General features: G+C 30.2%; 1 protein-coding gene across 3 annotated transcripts; it reads right to left on the minus strand.

Annotated features, from left to right (window-relative positions):
- Window positions 1-292: 292 nt before the first annotated feature.
- On the minus strand, window positions 293-8,227 carry Tapas (tudor domain-containing protein 7 tapas). Of its 3 annotated transcripts, none has more exons than XM_076391108.1 (16): window positions 8,074-8,227; window positions 6,544-6,698; window positions 5,958-6,261; window positions 5,564-5,672; window positions 5,064-5,489; window positions 4,816-4,989; window positions 4,358-4,708; window positions 4,098-4,265; window positions 3,770-4,021; window positions 3,441-3,689; window positions 2,998-3,345; window positions 2,709-2,926; window positions 2,433-2,643; window positions 2,166-2,284; window positions 1,908-2,059; window positions 293-1,806 (listed from the first exon to the last, which is right to left on the minus strand). In XM_076391108.1, exons 2-16 carry the CDS (start codon window positions 6,623-6,625, stop codon window positions 1,583-1,585), a joined length of 3,387 nt encoding a protein of 1,128 aa, XP_076247223.1. In that variant the 5' UTR covers window positions 6,626-6,698; window positions 8,074-8,227; the 3' UTR covers window positions 293-1,582. The 3 variants fall into 3 exon arrangements, with proteins under 3 accessions (XP_076247223.1, XP_076247224.1, XP_076247225.1); XM_076391109.1 differs by lacking the exon at window positions 8,074-8,227 and adding an exon at window positions 7,802-7,823; XM_076391110.1 differs by lacking the exon at window positions 6,544-6,698.
- Between the last annotated feature and the right edge of the window lie 4,027 nt (window positions 8,228-12,254).

Raw genomic sequence — 12,254 nt, forward strand, 5'->3', positions numbered from 1 at the left:
ACTATACCAAACAATCCTTTTGTAGCAGTTTTTAATTTAAAAATAGAAAACTACACACTTGTACATTTGTGTAGAATTAGGTTTAAGAACATGTTTGAACAATGAAGAATAAAAAATCGACTGAAATTTTTAGTAAAAAAGAAATCTATATTTAATTTTTAGGTACATTGTAAATCTATACTTATATCCATATGCGCATATTTACAAGTAAGATCCATATTGTTTGAAGCATATATCTTTTGTAGAGGAAATTGTTCACATGAAATAATTCACATAACATATTCATGTAAACATTAATATTTATTGGCACCTTTTATCAAGTTATTATCAAAAATAATATATTACTGCAACGTAACATTAAGTTATAATATTGTCTTACTAATTTAACAAAATAAAAATATTTCTCGTAAAGCATTAAAATAGACTAATACCTGTAGTATTTTAATTTACTGGAACATCGCATACATGTTTTAATCTAATCGAAATATTAACTAGTCAAATAAATGGCTTCCTAAAATGAACTCATAGCGTGAATACTTCATACCAATATAATAAAGTTTACCTTTTTTATAAACTACAAACAGTTAAAGCATATGCAGCGTACTACGTACGTATAACGTTCTCAGTTTATATGTTATATAGTTAAATTACTTCAACAAATTAAATTAAAATAACAATAATGAACAATAGCATAGGAAGTTATAGTAGGAAGGAAACTAATATCAAGCAATCAATCTTGATTATCACATAACAAAAAGTCCTACGATCACTGGAAGCTAATCTACATACTGTTTCTCTTAATGCTTCAACTCGATAGAGTTCTGCTTTCGAAAATAAATAGTTATCAATAAACATATATCACTAGTCATATTATAAATCAAAAAGTGGAATGCCATTCATTTCCGCTGAATCTCTGTAGTCTTTCGCGTGCCACAGCCAGATCTTATGCAACCATACTACATATTTTTCAACGTATGACAAAAAAATAAAGATTTTAAATAATCAAACTCATATGAAGAAAAAAAAACTAGAATATAATTAACAAAAATAAGTGAAATGTATGTGCGTACACATCGATATTCTATACAGAGATTTTAACCTAAGAAATATATATTTACTAAATAATATGTCTATATATTTCTTAGAATGTATAGCACTGAATTTATATGAAAGAAAGTAAAAAAAAAAACAATGATATTTGAAGGATGTTATAAAGTTAGTTATTAAAGAAAGATAACACGTATTATATGTATACACGTAAACATTTACGTTTATACATATTCATACAATTGTATTCTCTTTCTTATGCGTCTAATCAAATGCAATATTTTTGGAATTTTTAGAGCTTTCTTTTTTGTAAATACTAGTAGGTAAAAAGATTACTTCTATGTACAAACAATCATTTCCTCAAGCACGAAATATTGGGACTGTTGAGTTCTTTTCAGTACACATGTAGAAATGCGTAATTCATACCCAACATTTCTGGAATTAATAATCATCTTCTGCAGTTTCATTATATTAATCTTTCTTTTTTCATCACGCGTATCCAAATATATGCATACTTTGTATGTATATAAAGGATTTAGTCAACAAACGTAGCTCGACCCTCTTCTACTAAAAGTCGATCAATGTAAATGTCTTCGTCCGTGTTAACGTCTATTAGTTTTAAACCCAATATAGTGTCAGCCGGCGAAAGTCCGTCAGGCTTAGATTCGACAATTATCGATACGAAATTTTTTTCCACGACCAAGTCTTGAAATCTTATACTATCCTTAACGGACCAATCAACGTTAATCGGTTGTATGCCTGTTTGGATTATCAACAAAATGTACAAAGTAAAATATCTGTCTTTCTTTAAGAAGGTAAAAATTAAATGAAAACTAAAAATAAGAAAAAAATTTACATACCAGCCAGTCTCGCTTTAATAGCTTGATATGGTAGATCTAAAAATTGACTTTTCAAAGGTTGCAATTTATCTAACGGGAGTACTGACACATCTCCAAAATCGCAAAAGTAAACGCTAACCAAGTTTTCTTTGATTATACTCGAAATGCATACCCTTAAAAATAATTAAAATTATATAAGAATCACTCGTAAACTCAATACTATTGATATGAAAAAACTAAATGCAAAATGTATGGTTAGAAAATTGTTTTTATTTATACCTATACCAATGGTCGTCTGTGTGCTTGGCTGCGTATAGTTTACCTTCCTTTACTGATTCTTGGGTTGGAATAGGGCCTTTGTATGCTCGACAAACATCTTGTAATTGAATCATCAATGTCTAAAAAGTTAATCATTTCATAAAATCATAAAATATTTGTTAGAAAGTCTATTCCATTTTTATTAAAAGTTTGTTAAAAGACTAATCGAATGTTATCCTAACTCGAAAAGGAAGGTTTAAAATAAATATAAAGAAAATTAACATTTACCTCTAAAGAACGCTTCTCATCGAAAGGTTGGACAGTGAAATTTCCAGGATGAGCCGCCATTGTTACGTGTACATCGAAATACTCGCCAATACCGGATATTTTTGGTGGTTTCAATACTCTCACATCCTCATCTTCATTACCAGCTAGCTTGGAATTCGTACGCTCTAAACGTTTCCTTGTTTTCATATTATTATTCCCATCACCGTGTGATCTACAAAGGATACAACTTATCTCACTGAAATTATTAACATTTACAAAATTTTATTTATACTATACCTCGCTAATTCTTTTTCAAGTGTTAGAGTATTATTGATAGAAACAAGCATATTGCTTGGTTTAATTCTTTTAAATAATTCCACGACTGGCACGCCTTTTTCGGATGACACCACTTTCACGAGAAGTGGTTCACCTTTGGGCGCGAGTTCTACCAGTTTCGCTACCATCTGTTCATTGAATATTGAATTATCAATATTATGAAGATGTACTTTTAACGCCTGAAACAGAAAAATGCAAGATTAAAATCTGAATTTTTATGGAAAAGTGTTCATTTGTATCATTTATGTACCTGAGCAGGGTATTTTGCTAAAACGCTAGATAGTCCCTCCAGAGAAAGAAGATTGCCTCTTGTTGTAACGACGGTTTTACCAAAATCAATCAAAAATGCTTTTAATTGATTATAAGTATTTTCTACGATCCTTCCTCTGTACCAATTATTATTTACCGATACAAAATATGTTTTATTACTATCGATTGTTGTTACAGTACAATTTTTCAATTCTTCTACATTCAAGCCAGTACGTATTAATCGATTCAGTAAGTTAACTAAAATCTTCATACTTTCGGATTGCACTTGTACGAACACTTCACCATTCTGTTCTACATGAGAAATAAATACTTTAGACACTTGTCCTGCCTGTAAGAATAACAAAATGTATTATTTTAGTTGATGAAATCTTTAAAAAGCGCATGAACATTTATATTTTTAAGAACAATTCAGTAAGTACTTACAACGTCTAGTTTAGGCGCAACGATTACGTGTTGCAAAATTTGTTTAGTCAACTCTAAATTTACATTTATATCATCTGGCCCGTGCGTATCGTAGAACACAACTGTTACAAATGGTCCATTCTCGTCCTTTTCGTCACGATTAATAACTTCAACATATAATGCACGACCAAAAAGAAGCGTTTCAGTTTGAGTCAATACACTTTCGCATTCTCCGAAATCTTCCAAACCAGAAAGACAGAGTCTTAGTGCCTGAAACATAATTTAATAATTAGCAAAGAGATTTTTTTACGTAACATGTGAAACTTATTAGTAATAAGGTATCACTTTACCTGAGCAGGAAGCACACAGAATTGTTTATCCAGTATTTGCAATCTACTGTAATGGAAAGTGTCTTCGTCACCATGATCAATAAATGAAACAGTAGCCATTCCAGTTTCGGGATTGTAGGCGATACAGCGGACCCTATGCCACGATTCATCTTCGAGAACAACGTAGTAATTACCAATTTCTACTTGTTTAACAGGTTGTTGAATTTTACTGTAATACTGTGCCATTTCCTCTGTCATAGCTTCAAATGGCTCCTATTAAATGGACAACATGAACGAATAGAAGTACAAACCAAGAGAAAATTTATAATACAAAATATTTTTAACTTACATTGTAGGTTTCTTCTACGATTCTAACCCAAATTTCAATAGTACTCATAACGCACGTAACAGTTACAATCCAAGCATCGTTTTCTGGTAATTCTAATTGTCCAGGCACAGCAGGTCCAATTGGATTCAGTTGTATCTTTTCCGTTTTCGATGGAGTTACATTTCGTACCTGAAAATATTTGTCACATTAATTACTTTTTTTTAAAAATGTACACACGAATAGAAATACTTTATTTTAGAGGAATAAAAAAATTACGTTACCTGTTCAGGAGATGAAACATATCGGCGTAAAATTATAGAATTATCAGCACCTTTTTCTAATAATATTGCTGGACACTCTTCAACAATCTTTTCCCAATCTCCTGGTAAAATTTCCCTGTACTGTTGTTTATAATATATAGGCACCTGATGCATGAAAAGACCGTTAGGATGAGCATCGACTATGAACAAAATTCGATCTTTTATTATAGTTCTATTTTTAGTTTCTTTAAGAGTGTAAGGCGATCCATATTTTTCAATAAGATCAGCCAAGGCCAATTTTGCTGCAATTTTTTGTGCCTCATCTTGAGAACGCGCTTCTTCTGGATAACTCGAATATCCATATGGACCAATCTGAAAATTATTACATTTTATACATAAAACTATAGCCTACAATTATTACATGAATATTATATAAAAAGTTTTCATCACTGAACATTTCATAATGCATTTATACAAACCTTAACTTGAGCAAAGACAGATTTTTCTTTTGAGTGTTTAATAGCTGCAGGACAAATCTGATATACAGGTTCTGGAAGGTTTAATGAAATAGCTCTCTTCTTTAATTCTTCACGTGGATCAGTAAGCTGTTGTGTCAATTTTGGCGTTGATTTTTTAACATTTCCCGTTGGTGCCTAAGTGAAATCAATAATTTATTAGCATACAATAGTAAATATCCTTATAATTCGGTATGAATCAAAGTAATTACCATTGAATTTATAGGTGAATTCATAAGTGGAGGTATAGGTGCATGTATAGGCGTGTGTATAGGTGTATTTATAGGTGTTTGTATAGGCGTATTTATAGGTGAATGTTGATATTGTGTAATTTTTCCATCTGCTAAAACTTGTCCAGGTGAAAGAGGAGAAAGCACTTGGGATTGTAACAAAGGTGGTGGACTCCGGGGAGATAAATTAATCACTGAAGGCATGTTAGGGGGAGCAACTTTGAGTCTGTCGCTTAAATTTGGAGTTTTCCCTTTAGGGACAATTTCTATATTGTTATTAACAGTCTTTGGCTTTTGAGTTATCACAGGTGCAGCCACCTTTTTATTGTTTAATTGAAAATCATCTTTAAGTTTATTAGAACTTTGGTTTGTTGGTAAAATAGCATTTGCTTGCCTATCCTTCAGTCTCTGTAAAAGAATGTATAAATTCATTAGACATATTTACTACATCAAAATATTAAGACATTATGTTATGTACTTACTTTGCTTGGTGAAGTCGGTGGCATTCCATAATTAGGTTGTATATACCTTGGTTTGTCATTGTTTGGATAAATAGTAATTTTTGTTGGCATCAAGGGAGCTTTCTTGTAACTTTAAAAAATATAGAAACAAAATCTTTATAAGACAACAGAATGATTTTCTTCTGCACTAGTAATAAAAACATTTAACCCTTAGTATTATCAAGATGCGGTCACACCGAAAATTCAATACTATTTTTCCCCAACATAAAATATTCAAATCTTTAATTTACAAATTTTCAAAGTTTTTTAAAATATTTCTTTCATTTTTTCTATTCAAACTCTGAGTGATTTTACTTTGGTACAGTAAGGGTAAATGCATTGATCAAAGTATATTAATCCTGTAAATTGTACTTACCTTGTAAAGTATTGTAAATAAGGATTATCTCTAGCTGAATGAGTATTTCTTGTCATTATAGGTTGACGGAATGGTGTAGTTGGTTTCCTTGTGTTGATCTTTGCGTGTTTTTTAGACGTTGTCTTTTGCCTTGAAATTAATTTTGAAATATGCGCAGATTCTTCACTGGGTAGAGCCTCTACAAAGCATTCTCCCCTTTTTTCAGTAGTCTTAATTCCAGGAACAGTACGTAAAAATGAAACCAAAGATGGATGTCCAAACTTTTTAAATGGGATACTTTCATCAATAAGCATTTTATAATCTCCTACAAACAAATTTATACAAATTGATTTCTTGCACTGTAATAGTGAAGGAATTGATTATAGTGTATTAATTATAATTTGCTTTATAAATAATGAAAAAGTAATTTTCAGATATTTTATCTGTATTACATTGGAATCTATAGCATTTTTTATTGCATTTAGCATTTAAATTTTAGCATTAAAAATTATATTTATGTAAATCCTTTAACAAATTTAGTAGTTCTCAAAGTAGAGATTTAATATGAATAAGTTATGGTAATATAATCTGCTTTACAGAAACTTACTGTTTAAGTTTTCTATTTTGACACCACCTTTTGACGATATTAGACATGCTCGTAAATTTTTTATCACATCATCCATGTTCATGGCAGGTTTATTATATACTTAAGAATAATAATATAAATAATATGTACAAGCTGTGATTGTAGCAGTCAAAAATCTGAAAATATTTATAATCAAAATGATAACAACAATATTGTCATTTTGCTAATAATTCTATTTAACACACATTAGTAATTTTATTAGTACTTGAAACTGCAATTATTAATATTTAGTTTAATTAATTACTAATTATACTTGTTCATAGGACTGAAATAACATGCTTCAAATAAAAATTCAATTCAACGATTACACCCTACCAATGTTATCTGTGTTAACTTATCTACGTTAAATTATTAATTAATCATTTAAATATCGTATGGATAATTATTAAAGTACTAAGTTTTATGATTCTTTTATGTTATTTCATTAGTACAAAGGTAAGTAAATTGCAAATGTTCGCTTATTACGTATTAAAAATGCGCTCTGATGAATAAAGAATGCCCATTTCCTTCGTACATACTATCATAATGAATCAAGTCACGTGAATGTTCAACAAAAAATAGCAGCTAAACTTCTTAAGATACACTTATACTCTACGTTTAACATTATTGAAACAACATCAGTCTAAAACAAAACTGTAGAACAATGTATCGATATCCCTGATTTATAACTACGAAATAGTATTGTCACTCGACAACGCCGGCAAATGGCGATGAAATCGGTATTACAGGGATTGACAAACTCACTAAAAATTGTCAGTACTTTCAAGTAACGAACAATTAATCAAAATAATACAAAAAAATATTGACAATATTTTCAGCTTAACTTCAAAAATATTTCAACTATCTCTGACCATTAACAATTACCAAAGAAAGGACAAATTCTTTTGGCACCTCGAGAAACACTTTTTTAGTTTCTATTTTTAGGGAAATTTAAACTAGTATTATTTATAAGACCTCGAAAACAATTCAGTAAACCGAGGATTCATATTTAAGAATTGTTTATCTTCAAAAGAATTATTAAAGCATTTGGAAATTGTATAATTTCTGTCCCGTCAAGATTCCATTCTTAAAATCAAACACAATGACCGACTTTAAAGTAGCATGTAATTGGCAAATAATAGTGTCAGTGGTTGTCGCATCTATTTCACAAAACCGATTTCTATGATCGATGTAATTATGTCAGAAATGCTTATTTCTTTAAATATGAAAACAGTATTACCTCAACGTCGCGTAAATTAATAAAACCAATTATAGTTCCAGATGACATGGAACGAGTACGAGAAAATCGAGTCGGGAAACTACTGCCAACAGCTGTACGTCAAATTAATAAACAAACTTTAGGGAGGATAATGTCAGGCAGCAGCGAACAAATGAATTCAAATTTAGATCAACTTTACCCTCGTTAGAACCGTCGGGTGATTTAAAGAATGATGAAACGCTCGGTGAAAAAAATTTAGGCCACCGTTATGCGTGTGTAGAATTCGAGCGTACCTTTTCTCCTAATCGCTGTACGCGTAGGACAAAATCACGAACTGTTTTCTATAACGTCACCGCACTTTACCACTCCGTCTGAAGACTGACAAGTATTTGGCAACAACTCGATTGATTCTAACATTCCCTCCTGTTTATCGCTCGTAAGGACCCGTTTCTAAACTCCATTACATCTCTGCAGACTAACTGTCCAGCCTATCGCTTCTACGATGTGACATGAACGTCTCGCTCCGCCAATCAGAGCGCTCCGTTGTTGAGGCATGGCGGGCCAATCGGCGGCTGGCGTTGAGAGCGCGGTAAATTTAAATCGCTTCGAACGTTTGAGGAAAAGTAAAAGATTTACGAAATATTAAAATCAGTTTCAAATGTTTTGTGATTGATTGAAGTTTGGTTACGTATAAGTTCGCATGATGATTTGAATTTTATATTTTTGCAAGAGGATTGTTTGTGATAATTTGTTAGTAATTCCTGTTATTAAGTAGTAATTTTAATGATTTGAAAGTGGTCGCGTACTGAAACCTAATACCACTTATCAAACATCTTCATAAGGATTCTTATTTCAGAATTCTTAGAATGGAATGATGTATATAGGGTGTCTTCGAGGTTATTTGAGTTAATTCGTTTAAATAATTGAAAAGCTCGAAACAGAAACGATTCTTATCAATTTTTATTTTTTTCTACGATGGTAAAAGAATACTGCAGCATCTTTAATTCTTGTTCATTTGATTAATGTTCTTTTTAGTGAAGTATTCATGTTATACACAAATTGCGTTTTCAATAGGATCAATTTCATTATGCTGAGAATCTCGTTCTTGACCATTAGAATGTGTTCTTATTTAAAAAATATGAAATTTGGCAAAGACAGTTTTTGTTGTGAGAACTTTAATTATTTGAATTCATTAAACACTCTAAGAAAATCTGTATTTCTGACGTAGCTGTCAATATCGAAACGAAATTAGAAATTATTTTAAAAAATTATTTCAAGGAATATTTACTCAAGTATAAGCATGAAATAAAAATTATTTGCTTCTTTAACTAATCTACGGCATAATTATTTCAAAATAATATTTAGCCAAATATGATAATATATTATTTAAATAATCATTTTCCAGATATATTGTTTAAATAATGCTCAAGCCTAGTTGTAGAATATAAATATTACTTCAAATAGTAATTTGTAATCTTTTTTTAAAAATTATTTAAGTATTTAAACTTTCTTAACCATAGTACCCCTTTACCATAAGTTTATAATTTTTCAGCAATAATAATTTACAGATTACTAAAGATATCTTTCTAAGTACTGATAGCTTGTTTCTATCTTATCAAGCATGAGAATAATATTAAACAGCATTAAAAAACGGTGGGGAATACAGTGAGCTCATATCTAATAAACATAATGTAATACTACATTGTGACATGCTTATACAATATTAATCATTCTAAACAATCTTCACTATTACATAAAATACTCCGAAGAACTATACTAATTTCAAAGTTATTAAATAAACCTTATTATATCAAAATGGAGTCACTCAGAGATCTCAATACTTTTTTTCGACACAATCGAATTCGATTTTCTCTGTTTTCAAATCTTTAAATTGTAACTCTACAATTTTTCGAATACTCAAATCTTTAATTTACAAATTTTCAATATTTTGTGCAGGTATCTGTTTCAATATTCTGCATTCCAGTTCCTGGAAATCTGTACATGGATTCTGAGCGATTATACCTTAGATTTAGACCGATAAGGGTTAAATAGAGAAACCGACGTGACAACCAAAATTATAATTGGAACAATTTGGAATAATTGGATTTTTGTGGAACGTAGCGTAAGTGTCAAAATGAGAAAATTTTGTTTTTCAATTCTATATTACGTAAAATATAAAACATTTTTCAACAAACAAAACAAAATTGTTCATATTGCAGCACTTATGCTATTTTCCACAAAAACGCTTCGGTTTATAGGCACTGAACAAGACGCTACAATTCTCTTACATAAGACAGAAAATCGACAAAAATGTAATGATCAAATTCTCCCTTCAAATATCATTAAACAATTGACAGAAAAGGAACACGTGGAAAAGGTCTGTGAAGATATGCGCATCGTAAGAACAGTAAACCTCGGCGTCACATGCAGTTCAGATGTTGACTTTACGATACCTTTTGAAATTAGGAAAAGAACGTGTCGCGCGAAAAACATTTGTAGATTGTAAATACGAGTGGCACTTGAGTCAGTTGAGCCAAAACAGATGTACCGTCTGGTTTTTGTCCTGCTGACCTGAAAAGCGAAGCGAGGATACTTTCCCCGTTGTCTATTCTTTACCGATCGGTCGTAAAACTAATTGATGCAGCTCTATTGAAGAAGCTCTCGGTCCTACGCTTGCAAGGAGCAGCGAATTGGCGTTGTAGAATTTCGAAGTATCCAGATGTGGATTATCAGAGTCAGGGCGCTTATTATATACGGTGCGAATGCTTTGATCAGCATTTGTTTATGAGGGAGAGGGGGCGATAAGCTAATGTGACCTGACAAACATACATTTTTTTTGAGACCATAAGAAATAGGAAACGCATAAAAATACATACAGGGTGGTCCAATAACTTTGACTACTAGACTGCAGACTGCTATATAAGTATATATTTTTATAAAGATAGACAAAGGAACAAAACCTAAATACAAATTTGGTTCACCTTTCATATTCTATAATTTGTACTTTACGGTTTATATTTTTTATATTTTTTAGTGTCTGTGACTTTTTTTCACATTTACAATTTTTATGAATACATAAATATTCGGAGTCTATTGACCATATTGAATATGGACAAATTTTGATCATAAACACAGAGTCTTATGTCATAAGAAATACTTGAATTGTGAATATAAAAAATGTAAACAGTAAGGCATCTTTTTTAAAATAATGCTTAAAGATAAAAATGATATGAACGTCGAGTATGAATAGGAACTACGATAAAGTAAAGTTATTATTTAGATCGGTTTTTGTAATTTATTTTTATTTAATATTAAATGTACTATAATAATATAATATCAAAAAGAATATAATATAAATAGATTGAAAGTTTTAATTACATTTCTAACTAAATAATTACAAATTTCAATTTTGCAAATATTTAAATTTAAACTTCACGAGGACTGTATGAATATTATTAAAATAATTAAAAACGATATTTTAAAAAATTGGAATCAGACACTCGTATCCTTTATAAAGCATTAGTTTAAATTATTGATGAGAAATTATATGAATATTGACATTGCTTTCATAATTAATTTTAATTTGATATTGATATATTATAATAATATAATAATAAGAGAAATTTAATATGAATTGCAAATAATAATTGCAAATTTTAGTTTTGCTTGAAATAGAAAGATTATAAGAAATGGATAAAAAAATAAGATGTGCTAGAAGGTGCAGTCGTACACGAACACCTGGAATGGTAAGGGCAATAATGGAATTACGGTGGAATAAAGAAAGCGTATTGCAAAGGACAATGGGAATTTTATTGCGGATCCAAACACTGGCTGGTAGCCCACCAGTTGTGGAACACGTGGTTTCCACCTAGAGTTTCTAAAAGATAATTTCAGTGCATTTATTGAAGGCAAAACAAAGCTAATAATATCTGCAATAAATCTCGCCAGGTTTACCCTGGAAGAAGTCGTTATGTGTCTAGCTGACTACTTGTACCATAATTATGAATTTAATGCGATGGAACTTGAGATAAAACTGATATCCTTTTATCTTAACGAAAAATGTTTAAAAATTGTTGAGATTAAGAAACTGACTAAAAGATAAATTGGAAAATAATAGAAATATAAATATATATCGATGTAGGGGGTTCATGTGCTTTGAAATTACGTTATATAAATTGATCTGAAAAGATATGTGCAGCATAATTAGTATTAAATGAAGTAGTAAATAAACGAATTAAACTAAATTCCTAAATTCAGCCTAAATTCATATAATCGCAAACCAGATTGTAATTTAATTTCAAATATGGAAATTCTTCGTGAAAAGAATAAGTTAATTTATCGTTTTTTATATACTGTAACTTGATTTGTTGTTCTATCGATGTATGCATGTTATTAAAAATTAATTAAAGTTAACTATTTCCATTTTGCATAGTAATATTGTTGATTAATTGAGTTATAAATATTTTTTTGGAAT

This window comes from Calliopsis andreniformis, unplaced genomic scaffold, assembly GCF_051401765.1.
Source record: "Calliopsis andreniformis isolate RMS-2024a unplaced genomic scaffold, iyCalAndr_principal scaffold0022, whole genome shotgun sequence".
In the NCBI taxonomy this organism is placed as follows: domain Eukaryota; kingdom Metazoa; phylum Arthropoda; class Insecta; order Hymenoptera; family Andrenidae; genus Calliopsis; species Calliopsis andreniformis.